The sequence below is a fragment of the Medicago sativa genome, chromosome 8 (genome assembly GCF_051527215.1).
Source record: "Medicago sativa cultivar Bolivia chromosome 8, Bolivia_mono, whole genome shotgun sequence".
Taxonomy (NCBI): Eukaryota; Viridiplantae; Streptophyta; class Magnoliopsida; order Fabales; family Fabaceae; genus Medicago; species Medicago sativa.
Genome location: NC_140756.1, coordinates 86,140,640 through 86,160,974, shown reverse-complemented (window position 1 = coordinate 86,160,974; position 20,335 = coordinate 86,140,640). Strand labels below are relative to the sequence as shown.

Below are 20,335 nucleotides of genomic sequence, written 5' to 3'. Positions count from 1 at the left end.
ATCAATTGTATGCAACCTTTAGGATGATGTTTAACATATCTGGACATGTCTGGAGATGCGTTTAAAAGCATCAATTATGATTCATCAAATAAGAGTTCATGTGTAATATATCATTTGTGTAAGACAAAAGTTCATAAAATAAATATAGATAAAGACTAAATCAATTTATTGAGATTAGTTTTTCGACATATCAATTCATTAAAAATATTCAATCAACCTAAGGCATCTAAACTCCAACATCTTGATTCTATATCAAATACAAAACATTTTCTTGACTAAAAATTATATTGTTGATGTTGAACGTCTTGAAGTCGTAGAATGTAGATACATGCTCTCCAATGGGACCCTGAGAAAGTAGCATCAACAATTAATAATTAGATACAAATAAAAAAGAAAACCAACCCTATAATCTACAACCAAACGGTTAAACTTCTATGCTTTTAAAACACATAAAATACTTTTTATTACAAAATAAAAATTACGGGGAAGAGACAAATGAAAATAATGAAAAACAAATTGTCTATATATAGGGAAAAAATCAAGGCATGATCAATTTTGATTGGTTGATGAAAACTAAATTAGTCATGGTTCATCTTGATTGGCTAATAAAAAAATGAATGAGTCATAATTCAATTTGATTAGATGATAAGAAAACATTAAATGAGATGAAGAATGTGAAGATGCCACGTGTACTCTTCAAAAAAAATTAAGGCAAATGTTTATAATAAAGATATGTTTTTTTACAATATTTATGAAAGTTACTGCTAACGCAATTGGTAGAGGTTGATTCATTCGCAAAGTCGTCGCAACCTTGTTGAGTTTTAAATATAATTTACCTTTTTTTTTAAAAGAGTATAATTCACCTAAACTTTTTTTTTATTTTGACAAAACCTAAACTTTTATTAAAAATCTAAACTTTTATTAAAAAAATATATATTTATGAAAATTGAGAGGAGCATGGTTGAAATTGAAAACTAATCTTTTTGTTGGTGCATTTTGTCAAAAAAAAAAAATTGTTACTGCATAGAATATAGATACTATAGTGACTAGCTAATTGAATAAGATCATTTTTTTAAAAAAAAAGATAATAAGATAAGATCATTTTTAGCTGTGTGCTAACTAAATAATTACATTTAGTTTATTTTATTCTTCTTTTTTCATTTTAAAAACGATGATTTTCTATGATTGCTTGATTCGTGTTTTTTATTTCGTGCGAGCTTTGGTGGTATTAACATCAACAATTCAGGCAACTATTTGTCAGGCTTCTCGGGTTTCATCAACAACTCCAAAGATATTTTGTTGGCTGAACTTTCTGCAATTCACAAGGGGCTCAAGCTGGCTATAAACATGGGAATTGAAGAATTGGTGTGCTACTCAGACTCTCTCCTCTCCATAAACCTCATCTTTGGTGTCACATCGCAGTTCCACATCTATGTTATTCAGGATATTAAGGACCTTCTGGCTAGTCGAAGTTTCTCTATTCAACATACCCTTAGAGAAGGCAATCAATGTGCGAATTTCATGGCTAAATTGGGAGCTTCATCAAATGTTAAGTTTACAATCCTTACTTTTCCTCCAGAGGATTTACTCCCTCTTCTCAGGACGGACGTAATGGGGACCTTCTTCATGAGGTGCTAGTTCTTTTGTTTTTCATTTTTCTTCTGCCTTTTTCTTTTGTCTCTGTTTCGCTTTGTAACAAACAAAAAATCGTATTTTTATTAATTTTTTTATAAATATTTTTAAAATTCTAGGTTTTTTTTTTTGAAAAATGGTTTGCATATTTAAATTTAAAAATAAAAGACGACACGTCATTAATTGATTGAATGATGATTGCTTTATCGGTATGGGTTTAAACCATCCAACCAAATATATCATATTCAAACTTTGTCCAAGTCCAACAAGGTATGTCATATTCAAACATTGTCCAAAAGGGAAACTCTTTTCAAATATATCAAACAAACCGCGCAACAATGTTCAGATGCAAGAAAATATGAGGTGTTCACCCTGGCAAAAAGGATAAGCAAATGCAAAAAACTATCATCAATGCTATCCTATAAAACTAACGTGTCTACGCTTTAAGATTTTGGAATCGGCGACGTGCTCCCTCTTTCTTGACATCACAGTGACATTCAAATCAGATAGGATATATTGTCCGCCTCGTAGCAGTACCATAACAAACTAGACTTGTCAGATAATAAACTTTATAACATTGGCGCTCATTGTCAGGCTCCAATAAAAATTATATAGGCCTTAAGATATAATCAACCATGGTTGTAAGGAGACGTCAGTTAGAGCATTCACAAAATTAGCAAGTCCACCTGAACGAATTCCAATGTGTTGAACCAAGAGTGTATGAGAGAAGTTGACAACGACACAAGGCAAAAAAACGTTGATAGAAAATCTTTTTCTCCGACACACTCCATCGACAAAAGGGAATGAAAATGAATGGTAGAAACAGCTGGACACCTCACCGCCTCAATGACGAGGCCATACACACCAGACATAAAAAAACACCGTGAAAGAAATGGAGCCCATATCAAGAAACTTAACAAGAAAATAAATGTAATCCATACAGACATGAAACAACTATATGGCTCGCCATCGGAAGACATGACAACGATGATGCTATCTCGAAGTCGAGAAGTGAGGAATCTAACCGAGGCGCACCCAGGAAGACGAGGCCAAATGAGAATGTAATACGTCTCCTTACACGAGAAAAAATAAATGAAGAACAAATGCCAAAACGATAAAATACATACAAATAATATCACAAAATTAAAGCGATACAAGATCAATGCATTTAGATTTGCAATTGAAAGGCTAAATCATTTAATCGAATCCCTAATTGATCGAAGTTTATCAATCAATTCAAACCATACAAACATTGTAATCAGATAAAAAAACAAATAAAACAATATCACGTTAAAATGACAAAATCTCTCTAAAATAAAACCCAACATCTTCTATACGGAGAAAAAAAAAAACGTAGGATCCTCGGTCTCTTTTCTTTGGTTCTAATCTTATGACCTCACTATGTCGTGTACAAAAAAAAAAAAACAATGAAAAGTATAAAAAGAGAAGAATAATAGCAGCTCCTTCTACCTTTTTCGAAACGACGAGTTTAACGACTTGTATGACACGCCTTTGATCCTTCCTTGCTCTGCTACCTTCAAGGCTTCAACTCCAAAAACTGTGTTCGTCGTGAATTTCATTCTCAGAAACACAACAAGTTTCGTTAATCAATTGAAGTGTCTATCCACCGGCGGTGGCATTCGTTTCCGAAGAAGAAGATGACGATCGACTTGGATTCGATGGCTCCCAAAGTCGAGGTTGATAATCGCCTTCCTCTCCGTTATTACTATCGAATCGCCGATAGTCTCCTCAAACAGGTACTCTTTCGATTTCAACACTTAATCATCCATTTTCTTCAATTACGTTAGGGTAGGGCTTTACTAGATTTATCTCCAATCTTCCCCAATCACAATATTTTATCCTTGTCATTTTTAGTACACCGGTAGTGATTTAAGAAAATGACATAATTGAATGCAATCTCATGTGCCGGGCACATACACTAGACATGCCACCGCTGCAAATCAATGTAAAACTCTTATGTTAGTCGCAGAATTTGAACTGAGAATGGTGCATGAATTCGGTGACTTGAATTTGGTGCCTTTACAAGTTTTGTGTGGAATTACTTGAACTTTGATATACTTGTCAGATTGTTGCTTTTCATTAGTTATGTTATTCTTTCTAGGATAGTTCAATTGAGTGATTAATTTTGATCTTGTAAACAGGCACGTGTCTACCGGGAGGAGAATAATGTAGTTGATTTGTACATCATGCTCCTTAGATTTATAAGGTAAAACTTTGACGGTTTACGGCATAAATTTGCAGTTAAATTAGGTATAACCTTTCCATTTTTGTACCTTACTGTATTGTCTTTGCATCTTTTCAAGTTTGATTTCCGAGACGATACCCTATCATCGAGATTACCAAGCTACTCTTGCTAACGAACGAGCAGCATATAAGAAGGTGAGAAGCTGCTTTGCCAATTTTTATGGTAGATGTCCATGTGTTTATTTTTGTTTTTGTTAAATTTAATGTTTTTTTTAATTTTTTTTTCCTTTATAGAGATCACGACTTGTATTGGATGAGCTTGAGTCCTTGAAGCCAGAATTCAAACGCCGGTTGGACAAATTGAATGAATCGCGTATACAAGCTCCATTGCCCGAAGAAAATGGTTTCGATATGGCTTTGCAGAGTCCAGCGAATTCAAGTTTGGAATGGCCAGCTGTCAATAAAAGATATAACTCAAGCATGGATTTCAAACAGGTGAGGACTGTGTCATATTTTTACATCAATTGTCGGGATACTGAAAATTCTTAAAATATTTTCATCTGTTCCAATGGTACCCGATCTAGATCCAAGTTGAAGGGCTTGAAAATTTTAAAACTTTTGTGGGCTTTATTTATCTTTCTTTTTTTTTTTTTTTTTTACAATCAATACACATTTTTGAAGAAGCTGCGTAGGTTGCACAAGATTTTAACTTTTTCTGCTCTTATTTGCTTGCATGTGGTTTATACCTTTTACCAATATCAACTCTTCTACTTTTCTGACATATTTGCAGTCTGCTGGATTGGGCTCACAATCTTCATGGAAACCCAATAATACATTATCTTATAATTCCATGCCTATTGACAAGCAGTTTCAGAAATTGTAAGTATTTCTGCCCAACATTCTATTCTTTATAACTTTCTATAACTTACATGAGGCCTGTTAGTAAGTGATGTTTTTTGTTACGAGTGGTTTCTTTGGGGCTATAGCAATTCTAGGACATAAATATTATGATGGTGAATTTAGTAGGGGTGGCAAAATTGGCCAACCCGCCTTGCCCCACAACCAACCTGTCTATAATAGGATGGGGCGGGTTAAATTACAATAGTGGGTTGAACATATCACCCACCATGGTTTGGCCTGCAAAAATAGCCTAAAGTAATTAACTATATAAAAAATAAAATGACAGGTCAACCTGCCCTGTTTTTTATGAGTTATGCAGGGCAGGTCAACACAGATTAAACGGTTGAAAATTTCAATCCACCCTGCTAAAAAATGGCGGGTTAACCAAAACTCCCTGATGGGTTCAACCCAGTTGGGCACCCCTACAAATTATGAATTGGGATGTGCTCATTCTTTTGACTTCCGTTTCTTTGTCCTCGATTATTTTGTTCCTTTTGTCGCTTAGATTTTAAGGGGATTTGATGTTGCAGGTTTAGCAGTTGTTTCCCCCCACCCCTCACACACACACAAAAAAAAAAAAAAAAAAAAAAAAAGAGTATACAATAGAAGTGTTTCATTTAACAGTGTTTTTGCATTTACTACATGTACACATTACTGGATCTAATTCTAATGTTATACTTATATACTTTTGTTGCTTATATACTATTTCCACTCCTAATGCCATGTTCATTCAGCGCAATTTAATCAGCATATATGTTTCTATTATCCTTGTGATTTGAGGAGGTTCTGTCTTGAACATTTTTGATATATTTCAAAAGAAAAATCATGCTTCTGTGTTGAAGGAGGAAATATGATAACTGTTCTCTGGACTTGCAGATCTCTGAATGTACCCCTACCAAATAAGGAAACCTTGTCAAGACACTCATTTTTAGGACCAAATGGTCTTCGGGGACAATGGCTTGGACCTAGTGCAGAAATAAAGGTAAAATTGAAGTGCGGGTTTGTTATATTAAGTGACCATGAATTATCTATATCTGATATAATACTTGTTGCAACAATGGAGTTTTAGAAAAGAGAATAGAAATTGAATGCTCTGAAATTGATATACGATGTGTAGCAAAGCATATAGAACTATCCCTTATGTAAATTATTACTAGACTTGCTGTCTATCTAATTGTGAGGAAATGAATTATGAAATATAAGGAGATATGAAAACCTACCCTAGTAGGTAATCTAAGATACCAAGTTACTGTGAAGATGCAATAAAGATATTACGAGATAATTTTTCATAGTTCTAAACAATACTGATGATGGGGACTTTGGGTACTATAGGGTGCCCAAGTTCCACATCGAGTAGAACGGGATACTATTTGGTGGAGTATTTAAGTGACTTGTTTCTTCTCCCTTGATAACTAGCTTTTAAGGGAGGGTTCCCCAAGTGCTCTGATACGTATTAACTCATATTTGGTGCTGTGCAGGTTCAATATCCAAGCAGTAATGATCTTACACATACCAAAGATTCAAGGTTTTACTTGTTTATTTTAAGATCAGTTTTTGTTCAAAGGTGTTTTGCTCAGCTTTTTTGCTGTAAAATATAACTGCGCACACACTTACCACTGTGTTGTTCATGCTTATAGCACTGTAAAGTATGATCTTGTTGGCATTAAAGATGGTGACCAAGGACCACTTACGTCCACAATGGATTCAATTCTCTCCTTGGATGATGGAAGATGGTTGCATCCTACTGTTGAGTCTTGTTCTCCTGCTGTAATGGAACCACGGGAGGACTCCTTACATTTGCTCAACATCAAGCAACCTATGCCTCCTCCTGTTCTTGCTCAGGTTCACCCGGAACGTGCCTGTATTCCTCATTCCAAAGTTGCAGATCCAAGACCAGGACCAGCAAAATCTTCTCATGATTCTGGACATGGTCCCACTACATATCAACACCTACACATTGTAAGCCTAATTTAATTTTTTGCCAGAAGTGTGCACCATATATCTTGGACTCTCTTGGTCATTCATCGGAACATATTCTTATTTGGGTGTGGTTTGTTTAGTTCTTACATTGTGTAAATCATAATTTTACTTCGTTTTTGCAGCCTGTAAAAATGATGGAAGATTTTCTGAGATTAGCTTCAGTAAACACGCGAAAGAATTTAGAGACTTGTGGTGTTCTTGCAGGGTCTCTGGTAAGAGCAGACTTAATTTTATGTATCTTCAGATTCAAGAAAGTTTCTTTGTGCTAATTTTAACAGTTATTTGTGCTTGCAATTTGTGTGGCTCTAGAAAAACAGGGTTTTCCAGATAACAACACTCATAATCCCAAAGCAGGAATCAACTTCGGACTCGGTAAGAAGACTATCATATTTAAGTGCTTGTGATCCAGTTCTCTGTTTTAAGTGATTATATATGCCATTATACTATCTGTCTCAGAGGATGCAAGATACTAAATAACCTGTAATTTGTATTGATGAACAAAGCAAATTACAAGAGAATAAAAGAAAAATCTGATAGAACGAAGTCTACCAACCCAAGTCAAAATGCTTCCCTCACCAAAGAAGATTCTCTGTGATCCCACAATCTCGCCATAACAGAATTCTATGATATTCGCTCTCCTTACTCACTTAGTCCTTGTACAAACTAACTCATCACGTATTATTCATCCCCCCTTGCCATTTCCAAACCTTGGGTTCATTAACCACATTTGGTATCAGCTGACCCAATTCTTCCTCTTGATTTCTATCATTTTCAAACATTACAGGCTACCTTCTCTGAGTCTATCTGCTTTGAGGTTATGCCACACAGATGTTGTGATTGGAGAATCATGCGCAATTAGGAACTATTGATATCGGAAATGATTTCTTAACATTTTTGTGAAAATGCTGTTTCAACATCCATCAGTACTTTAAGTTCGAATAATTCAAATATATTTTTAAACCATCTGGTTCTTTTGTCAATTTTAATATAGTCACCAGGTTGAGTGGGGGATATATGTGAAGAGAGGGGAGGGTAGAAGATATGCAGAAGTTGAGTGATGTATTGAGCTTCAGGGCAGGAGGAAGCAGACCCTCAAAGTTCTGTAGTGTTTTTATCATGTTGTCACAACCCGAAAACTCAAGCTGTGTAAACCCAGCCTTGTGATCCTGATACTCAGAACAATATACTTATTAGAATAGTTATCACAAACAGTCATGTCATAGCATAAACATTTGATAATAATGCAGATGTCACAAACCAAAAGTTTCAAAATACACCATACAAAAGTTTGGTAAGTGTTATACTTACCCAAAGTGAATCCAACACAAGCTTCCATATGGCTATATAATTTACATGTTACAAAATAACATCAAGGGCCACCAGCCACCAAGTCAAAGGAGGCCTACCACAATTATGATGCCGAAAATATCTGAAACTACCAACTCCAACCCTAAACTTCAATAAGCACCACCAACTTAGTTCAAAGGAGAAACTGATAGACGGGGATTTAAAGTTTCACCAATGTCTCAAAATAATGTTTGAGGTATAGATAAAATGGAGCAAATTGGGGAATATTAAAGTACAAAAGTAGATCCTGTTAGGTAGCAAAGGATGCAGATAAAGGGCAAAGAGTGTTTTATTTTTTTTCTTCATTTTTTACCTTCGTGATGCAATGCATTCCACATATTATTTTTTTGATTGATTTTTCAGTGGTTCTAGTTGTGAATGGGATTTATGTTGATATTGATCTTTTTAACCAAATATCTGGGTTTATATTAGATAAAATGGAATAATGCATATTATATATACATAGAGTGGGTTATCTAGCATATTATCAAGTACGCAATAAAATTCAAAGGATTTTATTATTTAAATATGGTTCATTGATGCTCTTTTCTTCTACACTGCAATGTTATTTTTCTATTAAGCAGTAAGACATCTAAATTGACTTTATTGTTCAGTGTCAAACGTTGAATGAAGAAGAAATATTTGAAGTTCAAGACAGCTTGTCACTTTTTTCTTTAGGTTGGATACATGTAAGTGCTCCTCTGTCTTTGGCTATTATATGTATTTATATTCGGGAGTAACTTGTTTTTCTATCTTGTATGGTGGCAGCAAAAAACTTATCTTTTAGTATTGATCTGTTCTACTACAGGGCGTCTGCATGCTGATTAATTAGTATATGAAATCTGTATCACTTATGTTGCTCATATTTATTAAGTAGTAACCTACAAAGAATCATTCCTTAATTACCCGCTTCTCTTTGTAATCCTGGTATGTACGGATAGTTGAACCGGCTACACTAAAAAATTTCATTATCAAATGAATTACTTTTTGATAGAGTGATATCAATGTGAGTAATACTACACAAATAAAAAAGCCAGGTTTTTGACAGAATTTAAGGGTGCTTTGAACTTTTAATAGTCATCAAGCATGCCAAATCATTGTGCCACTGTTTCTCGAAAAAGTTCCAATCATCACATTTTTCTATCAGTATAACCTTGAGGAAAGCAGAAAAAGTGAAAAACACAGCAAATCAGGTTTAGTAAGAAGTAAATGGACAGAATGAATCCTTTTCGTTCCCTTTTCCTCTTGGGGCTGTGGAGTATACTCTAAGATAGCAATTGTATGCTACTATTTAGTCCTTGCGATAGTCTCTCTCTCTTTCTGTTTCTTTTGGTTTCCACTGCCTTTAGGTATTTTATCTTTATCTTAAAGATGATAGTTTATGCCTTGCTATGTGTGAAATAATTACTATCAAAGTAACCATAAGCCTTAACATGGTGATTTTGATGGTTGGGTGCATTAATAGTTTTTACTCCTGTAAGGTACAATTGGAGACAGATTACCTTCTGTTTCAAGCACACCTTTTGTGTTTCTTTTACCCACACTTTTATTCTATAGTCTTAAATGCTAATCTGCACAAATGCTGATCTTATTTATTTATCTTTTGATTTCAAGACACACCCGTCTCAGACTTGTTTCATGTCATCCGTGGATCTGCACACGCATTACTCATATCAGGTAATATATGGCTCTATATTTATAACTATGGCTCAGGCAAGAAATATTGCACTTATTTGAATTTTTAGTGTAATATATCATGGGAGCAATAAGCCTTATTTTCCTATTTGAAGGTTTTTTTTTTTTTTTGGGTACTACCAAATTTTAAAGTTCTTCTATTCTAACATCCAATTGGCAACTATAAGTAACATTTCTGCATTTCGTTTTTATGTATTTAGCTGATATGGTGCATATTTTGTGGTTTCATTTTAGATAATGTTACCAGAGGCAATTGCAATAGTCATGGCTCCTACAGATACAGAAAGGTAATTTTTTTTTTTGGCATTCATAAATCATGATCATCATTTATTGCAGATTAAGCTAGGAAACATCTACAATAACCCTGATCATAATCTGAGCTTTGGCTTCTCTTCTTACCAATTCTGTTCAATAATATGCTTTGCCAAGATTGGATTAGAGAATTATTTGCTACTTCTGTTGTTTGATCTTGGATATAGACCAAGAATGTGGAGTGAGAAGGTTTTTGTTTTACTTGAACAACTTGCTCAAAACTGTGGTCCACATTCATTCCCTATTTTTTATTAGCCTTCATGGTAAATGATTGATTGATAGTTATTTAGGTCAATCCAAGGGACGATTTGATAGGTTACAAATATGATCTCATCTGCTACTTCTCTGATGTTCCTCACAGCCCCCCCCCCCCAACCTTCCAATCCAAGCCAACCTAGCTAAACCATTTGCTTTTACGTACTGTTATTTGCTTATGAGCTCTTATGTTCTCACACCCCCTACTTGCTTAGTGCTTACATCTCCTCTTTCTTTCCCTCTCTTTTCTTTTCTTTTCTTTTCTCGTCACGTAACCACTAACCAATCACATTTTTTTTTCTCACTCTGTCTCTTCCCTTTCTTTTCTCTTTCTATCTGTCTTCTCTACACCTCTCTAGGATCTCGAGCGAGTATTATTTTCATTTACTTATTAGTTATTAAAGACGTGATACCCTTTGTTAGCAAAAAATGGCACATCCACAAATTGTGGAACCTTAATAAACATCTTGCATGTATAGTAACTGGTTTCGGTGAAGTTTTCATTGCATAAAATAAAAATCATCTTTATCATATAAAAGCTAATAACAGACACCTACTTTGATGTATATTATCAGTTGTGCCTTAGAAACTATTTAGTTTGTATATCTGCTGGGGCAGCCTTTAGTATGGAAATGAGGAGTATAGTGCTAATTCGATATGGATATAATATTTGAAGATTCTTTATTTACAAAAGAATTATTATATTAATTTGTTTTAATTTTTGTCACTAATTAAAATAACTTCATTTATGTGGTGCTGCAGTCCACATGGCATATTTCACCTGTCTGATCCAGGTGGTGTGTCTGTAATTCGTAACTGTCAAGAACGTGGATTTCATCCCCATGAAGAGCCTTCAGATGGAAGTCCAATATATGAGCACTGCTCTCATGTCTATATGAATGCTAACATGAAGTTTGATGTTCTTGACCTTCGCGAGAGATGATTGATTGAGCACTCTTCACAAACTACAAGTACAGGGACAGGGATCTGCCTCATTTTCTACCCAACGCTATATATGTGGATTCTTCTGTATTTATAAATTCTGAGAGAATACTGATCACCAGTCCCATGATTTTGTACTATACTAGCGAAACCGTGAAAAGATAGTTGTGTAAATCTAGCAATATTTAAAACACTGAAGAAATGAGTTGCTTAACAAAATAACTTAAATGTGATATAGGACACTTATGTTTTGTACAGAAAATCACACCATGAATGTGATATAGGGTTTGGGGCTGATTACGTGCTGCTGTTGGTTTGCTATTTAGAATATTTTTAGACTTTCTGCAAGTCAAAGCAGAGGAGGGGGATGGACCTTATTTTGATTTCTATGTAAATGAATCGTCTTAATTCAAGTTTATCCTTTCAATGTTTTGTGACTAATGCTCTTCTTGGATTGACAGCCTAAGAATTGACGTTAGATTCATTTGCAAAAGAATCAAAAGAATTTATATTCTCATGCTTTAAATATAGCATGAGAATATAAATTCGTGTGCTTAATGCTTGAACTAAGAATAGTTTAGGAATTGAGGGTTCTTGATCCTAAAGGGGTCAAAAGAATTTGATCTTAAATTGATAATAGATAATTCTGGGATTGAGACTTGAGAGTGAAATTTGCTTACATAGGAAAATGTTAGATTTTATTTTTCTTTTTTTGATAACTTGGCCATGTTCATGAACCAACAAAAATAGCTTGCAATCTATTTTGCGACAGTCCTCTATCAAATTCTGATGGAAACACATAACCTAAATATATCCATTTACCCTTTCATGCAGTTTGCAGTCATATATCAGTTGCAAGAATGGAAGTTTTTTCTTTTCCTTTCTGAGAAAACTTATGAATGAACGCTAAAACCCGTCGTATAGTAGTAGTAATAATTATTGAACCAAAATTATAATCTGTGGTGCCAATAAAACCTCCCTCCAAATGAGCTTTAACTCGGTTGATACTGATCGGGACATTGAACAATATACACAGAGGTCCGAGTTTGAACCTTAACATCCCGCATATTCACCTAAGTGAATTTCTTGTCTACTTTCTTAGTTTTTTTTTTTGTCGCCCGTGACAAAAAAAACCTCCCTCCAAATTTAACATTTGTTTCTTTCTAAGTTTGACCTATGCATCATAAATGGACCCCTCTGATAAAAATCGTCAGAAATTCTGAACATCCTCTTCATTTTTTTAATAAATAAATTTATGTTTTTTTCATGGAAATTTATGGCCAGATATTACATGTTTAGTATTGATAAACTTTTCATTTTAATGTTGACATAATTTGTACCAGTAGAATTTTTTCTCAAAAATTATTGTTTTGTACTGCATGATAATTACAACAAAGAGTGTACGTTTTTTGGTTGTGAAAAGTGATTATTTTAATACTTTTTTTATTTTAAAAAAATTATGGCGAATTATACACCCATAATTTTTTTATTTAACTATTTCTTCAAAAAAAAATATAACTATTTTCTTAAACCGTCAATATTAATGTCGTTTGTAATTGTTAGTATTATTTCCTAAAAAAATGAGTATTATGTTAAGAGTGAAGATCGAGCTTTCGACCACCTTATCACTGCTCCTTAACTCCTCCACCCCAACCACCAAATCAACTTTATGCCCCCTAATTTGTAACTATGTCTTGAAGAATTGTCATTCGGGATATAATTAAAACATAGATAATGTTGAAGTGTACAAGGAGTTATGTAAAACAATGTGAAAGTTATGCATTGGCCTATCATCGCATGATTTTCGTTAAACATGAAGAGAATTCATCTCTTATTTGTCTAGTATAGATAGACCGAATATCATCTTGAAATTTGGTTTTATTCTAATTAAGACTACCTTGTAAGTTGGAAAATGTCTTATAAATATATTTTGAATTCACATATATTATCTAATGTGAGATTTTCAACAAATTGACAAACTACTTTGAAATGCAATCTACATAATATATCTCTTTTCAATTTATTCATTAAAAAGATGGATAATAAACTCCTAGCTACACTTCCATGTCCATCTATTGAATTTGTACAATGTAGGAAATCAAGTTGAAAAAATTGAAATTAAAAGAATTTGCATCCACAAAAAAAATTGAAATCTTAGAATTTATGAAGAAGATCTTCATATAATATTAAAATTACCGTGGCTAATGTCTTCAGCTAAAAAATATCTCAGATTTCATTGCTCAAATTTGCAATAAGTGACACATTCATTTTCAGAACCACCCACGGTTACCTACTCACTCTTCCACATTCATGCACCAAACAATTGCATACGTAGAAAGACTTGAGACCTAGGTCAACATTGTTTTGGAGTTTTATTAACAAGATATTTTTCTCCTTTAAATGAAAACAAAATATCATTCTCACATTTACTTACTATTCTGGAAGAAAAATAACCATTGAAAAATAAATGATCGAAAAAAGTCAACAATTTTAATGCTGCATGCTGCATTTTTATGGTTAGATTAATACTGAGACCACTTATTAAATTAAATTAATGTTTCTTGAGGGGATTCTGGCCTAGTCCCTCTCTTTATATTTTCTTTGTTTTGGTTTATTAACATATCTAGTTGCTTACAACATTCTTGAATCTTTGTAGCGGCTAGACCTTTTTTGTGTTCTCATGAAAATAGCTATTAGCCACAAAATCAACCTAGTAAAGAACAAAAAAGGAACAAAATAAAGATAGTACGGAATTTATGTCTTGCTTGCACTCAAACCAAACTGAGACAAAGGGGTCAAATTGAATTAGGGAACAGTAGTTTTACCTCCAATTGCTCCAAATTAAATAGCAACTTGCCGTGCTGGTTGTGTCCAGCTCCTCATTATGTGTCTGAGAGTGTCATTAATTGAAAAAGCATTAAGACTTGATTTGGTAAAATGCGGTGATAAATTTTTTGATAGCGGATGAATTTATAACAGTAATACTACTTAGTTTATTTTGTTTGATAAAATTAATTTTTATGGATTGATTGATAAAATTAGTTGTTGAAGTTCATAAATTTAAGATGACATATTCTTAATTAATATATTTTTTTTTCAATCGAGAAAATAAAGCAATAATTGTGAGGAAAAATTGATATGAGACAAGTTCAAAGGCTACTTGAAGTAACTTGTAAAAAAACCGAGAAAAAATTGTTATGAATCAAATCTATTTTGATCATATAAATTTATAAGCTTAGTATAAACTATCTCTTGCAAGCTTGAAAATTGACATTGTCAAACAAAACATGTTTTGTTGGGACTTCCAACAAGCCTAAAATCTAAAATGGATCAACAAATTGGACTAAGTATTATGTTTTATATTAATTGGACATAACTTATCATTTATAAATTTGGTTTGTAAAGTGATAAAAAAATGTCTCTTTTTTATAAATTTTTGTTAGGTTTTATTTTAACTCGAATACACTCACGCACAACACTATTGAAGTTGATGCATGAACATAAATAGTGGTGAGTGGCACAAGTCGATAGACTTTGTTACCATATTACATTTTTGCAAATATTAACAACAACCACACATATGAGTTTGCACAAAACATTTTCAGCCAAAATCTGAAGGCATTGTATACTTTTCCATCTATGATTTTTCATTCACACGTATGAGTTTTTGGCAAAGCAATAACTACGAAAGAGAGGTACTACGGCCCCTCAAAACGTGGACGCGCAAATGGCAGCACCTTCTTCTTCTGCTCATTAAATTCTTTTATCCAACATTTCTATGCTACATGAATGCTTTCTTAGTCGAATACGTTTCCAATGTTTTTATTTCCATATACATATACGTAGAATACACTTTCTAATTCTCAAGTGACTCAAACGAGGGCACTAGCAGAGCCATATTTCTCACCTTAATGCTTACATTGCTTAGTTGCACTTGCATGTGATAAAATTAAATAAATTTGACGGGAATGGTTTGTCATTGATGTTGACAATTTTACTATTAGGAACAAAGTTACACTCAGTATAGAAAGAGTTATATGAAGCTGATCTAAAAAATATTTAAGTGTACCCTTAACATTTTTAACAAAAAGAGTTTGATAATAATCAGGCATTAAAAAAATATAATATACATGAACGTTACATTATATATGCAAGAGTCGAGATTCGAACCCTGAATTCTCAACTTGTTCACGTTAGAGGTGAAATTCTAGCCGACATACTACTTAACAAAAAAAAAGATTAAATGTAATAATTTTATTTTTTAGTCAAGTAGCATATCGGCTAAAAATTTACTTTCTAGCTTCTAGCCGATTTGCTATTAAAATTTACTAAAAATAGTAAAATTCATCTTTGGACCATGTTTGTATTAGATGTCTTAATTATGAAACATATGTTTTTGTTTTTAACTTTTTCTTAGAAAAAAAACAACTTTTTTATAGTAAAAAAAATTAAATACTAATAATTATAGAGCAGCTATATATATAGGTGAAATAATATAAGTATTATTAAAACCAATATCATTGGTAAACAAAAAAAAATACCAATATCATTGGGACTTAAAATTAATTGTATTTGAGAGTAATACTAGGATGAATGAACTCTTAAAATAATTCTCAATAATTTTTTAGTAGCTATATATTTTTATTTTTTTATGTTACAAGAAAACATGGCTAAATACCAGCAACAACATGGTCATAAAATAGAGAAAAGCAAACCAAAATAAATTAGACGCAACTCAAACAACAGCTGCAACAGTAAAACCTCATCATCAATCAATTGTGAAACGAGCAAAGTAGCATCAACAATATTTACTAATATTCTTAGACATCACATGTTATACGACAATAATTCTCTAATTTGTTTGTTCTTATGATAGACGTACATTACTTTATTTCAAAAAATGATAGACGTACATTACTATGATAGCTGAAGTGTGAACTAGCTAAGTACATTAGTTATAATATTCTTATTTTTTTTTCGGCCACTAGCTGTCCAAATTTTTCTTCCTATTTTTAATATATTTTTTTCAAGACTAAGAATCTCTGCCGCATCTCTATCAAACACAGATAACAAAACAATCATCCCTTTACCTCAAAATGTCAACTAGTGTAAGCATCATCAACCTGCAAAATAGGAAAATTGTTCTGAATCTATATACTCACTTTTCACTTAATTACATGTCTGTTAATACACATGATAATAAAAATAAACAAAATATAGCTATATATTTATATGTTGTTAGGTAAAAAAATGAAAGTTAGGTTTAATGTATGTGCAGAGAATGATCCCACTTATTACTATTCTGGTACAGTATAGGGCAAGGCCAAAAAATGTAGTAAATGTAATCCTATATATCCAAATAGTACCTAACAAATATATGTTTTATAAGTTGATTTTGTGGTGGAAAAGTCTCAATGGAGGCCCTAGTAACCACAGTAACAGATTAAAAATGTTATAATCTGGGGACACTATTGTACTCTTACTACTGCAAAAAAATATTTCTGACAATTCAACTATGTTATATGTACTGCAGGTAGTTTAATTGATCAGTACTAGTTAGTTACTAGTGAAAGAGTTTGTTTCAAATGTCAAAATCATTGGTCCCACTGAATACCTTTATATATAATGCTACAGTGAGGATATATGCATCCCCATCCATGCAAATGCAAAAGCCCTTTTCAATTATTACTGTCTTACCTTTCCATTTCTCTTAGTGTGCATGTGTGAGCACAGCACACTAGTATAGTTACTAGTGTTTGTTTGTTTCTTTGTTTTTTTTTTGTGTGTGTTTTGTTATTAATTACTGTTTGTTATCATCAATGGGAAGAGCTCCTTGCTGTGAGAAAATTGGTTTGAAGAAAGGAAGATGGACTGCTGAAGAGGATAAGATCTTAACTGATTATATCCAAGAACATGGTGAAGGATCTTGGAGATCTTTGCCAAAAAATGCAGGTAAATGATTAATGATTTTGATGATATTTATACATGTTATTGTGTCTGATCTGAGTATTTATATTTATATATATATATATAAACAAAATGAAATATTAGGTTTGTTGAGATGTGGAAAGAGTTGCAGACTAAGATGGATAAACTACTTAAGATCAGATGTGAAGAGAGGTAACATCACTCCTCAGGAGGAAGAAATCATTGTCAAGTTGCATGCTGTTCTTGGTAACAGGTAGGATTTTTCTGCTCTCTTGTTGCTTTTTCAAAACATGAAATCAAATGTTATGATTATTAATTCCTCATTTCAAATTAATCTACATACTAAGCTGAACATGAAATTTCCAATTTACTAGCTGTTTAATTGGTAATTGGTGATAGTATATTAGCAGTAGATAAGATACCTTCTACATGTATTGTAAGATTCAATTCAATGTGTAAACAAGCACGAACCTTTTCAAATTATACGTGTGTAAGATTAAGTTTGTAAACCTTTGTTAACATTCTGAAACCATTTATATATATATATATATATAAATGTTAAAATTGTTAATGAATCCTTTGTTGCCGACAATGTCATCTCACAAAAAGGAGCAAGACAAAATAAAAGTACAAAATAATAGTATGATCTTATTTCTACATAGACATGTGATTTCTGTCCAAAAAAAATATAGACATGTGATAATGATTAATTTGAGTTTATCTAGTGACATAAGGATTTGTGAAAGTGTAATGGAAAGAGCTTAATTATGACAGGTTTATAATTTGTTTTCAACTATTTCTACAAGCTTTCTAAGATATGTTTTTAATTTAATAAGCTTTCTAAGATATGATTAATTTGTTTTCAATAATTTGACCTTATTTTATTTTTGTTATAGAACTAACTTTTTGAAAGAAAGAGTTATAGAACTATCTTGTACACAATACTTATATGATAAATAAACACTTATAATTTAATTAAGTTGTTTATCTAACCAATTGATCATATAAAAAAATTCACAATATTAATACATTGAAATTGGCGTTTAATTTGGTTTTATTTACTTTAACTACTTAAAAATTGTTGTTATGGTTGTAGGTGGTCTGTAATAGCTGGACATTTACCAGGACGTACAGATAATGAGATAAAAAATTATTGGAACTCTCATTTAAGGAGAAAAATTTACTGTTTCATGAAGTCATTAAATGAGTCATTTTCACCAATTGACATAGCTGCTGTTAACCTAGCAGCTGCTTCCAAGAGAAGAGCTGGTAGAGGAGCTGCACCAAGGCAAGATCAGAACAACAAAAACAACAAGAAAGAGGTTCTTGAAGTTCAATTACCAACACTACATACAAGAAAAGAAGAAGAGCTACAACAAGGTTATAATAATACTAATAATTCATCATGCCCTAATATGAACGAATTAGTTGACACTTTGGGACCATATGAATGGTTAGATGATGAAATTATTAAACTAAGTTACATGTTTGAAAGTGGAGTACTTGTTAGTCCAGATCATGAGAATAATAATTTTAATGTAACCAATGATGATAATATTCTAGATCCTGATTTTGGTGTACTAGTGGGAAATAATGATGGTGGTAGTGGTGGTGTTTGGAGTTCATCAAATGGTGCTGAAAGTGGAGAGTGTAATTCTTCTGTGAATTCTGTTTATGAATATCAATGGCCTGATATGCATTTAGAAGGTAGTTGTGTTCAATCCTACAATCAACAATGGGACCTTTGCGATCAACAAGGCCAAGATGTTAATTGCTTCTGGGATACTTCCAATTACCAAGATAATGGCTTTTATCATTGATCCCTTGATTTCATTCAGGGGAGATTATATTATATATGTCCTATAGTAATGTATTTTTCTGGTGCTGAATTAAATAAAAGTTTATCAGGTTTTTTATTGTGTGATCAGTTAGTTATATAATGTAGTGGTAAATTTCATTTAGTTCTTGCTCAACAAGAGGGTAAGTGTGTGGTGTACGAGTGTTATAAACTCTAGAGTCCCAAGTCCAATTCATACTCATAAAAATATTTAGATTAGAGGAGACGTGTGTTTATGTAATAAGGCTAATGAAAATTAATAAATTCGGCATTAAATTGTCATGAAATTTATGTATAGTTCAATTGGAAATTATGAAACTTGTTCCAACAGACATTTTGAATTTTGAGTTCATTCAAAAGAGTGTACTAATTAATATGATATTTTGAATTTTGTTGGGGGTATAACATCAAAATATCATATTATTGGTTAATATGCGATTGAAGTTGTGGAGTCAGAGTAGATTCGTCCCTGTGACGTAGTATTTAATTTTTCAAGCAAAATGGTCATCATAAAGCGCTTAAAGGTATTTCCAGTTAATTTTGCTTTGTATATGTGTGTGTATATTAGACTTTTAAAAGTAACACCAAAAAAAAATATTTAACTTTTAAATTATGCATAATTTATTACTAAGTGACGTATAAATTTAAGAAATTGTTATCTCTCGCAAGAGACTGCACTCTGAAACCTTGTGTGAATCGCATATCCATTCATTCTTTCTTTCTCTCTCATGATGGCACGACATGTCCCTCTTTCCTCAGTGTATTATGCTAGAAGAAGTTATTTAATTGGTCCACTCTTCATTCGCAATGACTTCTTGATGATTTGGTTCGCTTGAAATAGCAATGCTCATAAACGTAAAAATCTTAATTATCAATTGAAATTTTAGTTGATTATTTTACAGTGGTTTGTTAATTTAGACTAACTTATTTTATAGTGGGTGTATACTAAATTAACAAGTTACACCTTAATTAGGTGTATTTCACAAATTTTAAAAAATGAGTTAATGTAAGTTAAGAGGTCCCCATACACTTATACCACTAATTTTCTAAATGTTCTAAATTAGCAAACTACACATCAAGGCATATCTAACAAACTTATGTTTTTTTTTTTTACAAAACAATCATCTTATAGTTATAATTTATTAATCTACATCCTGCAAGGAAAACCCCATATATTCTAGATATTAACCATGTTAGGGTGTCTATATTTGTGTCGTTTTGAGTGTTTGTGTCTTAGTTCATACACTGTAACTTACCATCGAAGATAAAACTTCACATTCTTGATGTTCTTTATAAGTTATA

The 20,335-nt window shown here is 32.4% G+C and overlaps 2 protein-coding genes across 2 annotated transcripts; both read left to right on the top strand.

The window, feature by feature from the left end:
* The first annotated feature begins 3,100 nt into the window (after positions 1–3,100).
* Positions 3,101–11,709, top strand: LOC146902668 (AMSH-like ubiquitin thioesterase 3). The gene is made up of 14 exons (XM_085739270.1): positions 3,101–3,389; positions 3,795–3,859; positions 3,957–4,032; positions 4,132–4,332; positions 4,628–4,716; positions 5,614–5,719; positions 6,216–6,262; positions 6,375–6,696; positions 6,840–6,929; positions 7,027–7,089; positions 8,679–8,753; positions 9,679–9,741; positions 9,994–10,046; positions 11,089–11,709. Exons 1-14 carry the CDS (start codon positions 3,291–3,293, stop codon positions 11,267–11,269), a joined length of 1,530 nt encoding a protein of 509 aa, XP_085595396.1. The 5' UTR covers positions 3,101–3,290; the 3' UTR covers positions 11,270–11,709.
* A 5,206-nt stretch (positions 11,710–16,915) lies between these two features.
* Positions 16,916–19,123, top strand: LOC146902667 (transcription factor MYB111-like). The gene is made up of 3 exons (XM_085731981.1): positions 16,916–17,220; positions 17,320–17,449; positions 18,293–19,123. The coding sequence occupies exons 1-3, from the start codon at positions 17,088–17,090 to the stop codon at positions 19,014–19,016; spliced, it is 987 nt and encodes a 328-aa protein (XP_085588107.1). The 5' UTR covers positions 16,916–17,087; the 3' UTR covers positions 19,017–19,123.
* Positions 19,124–20,335: the final 1,212 nt, after the last annotated feature.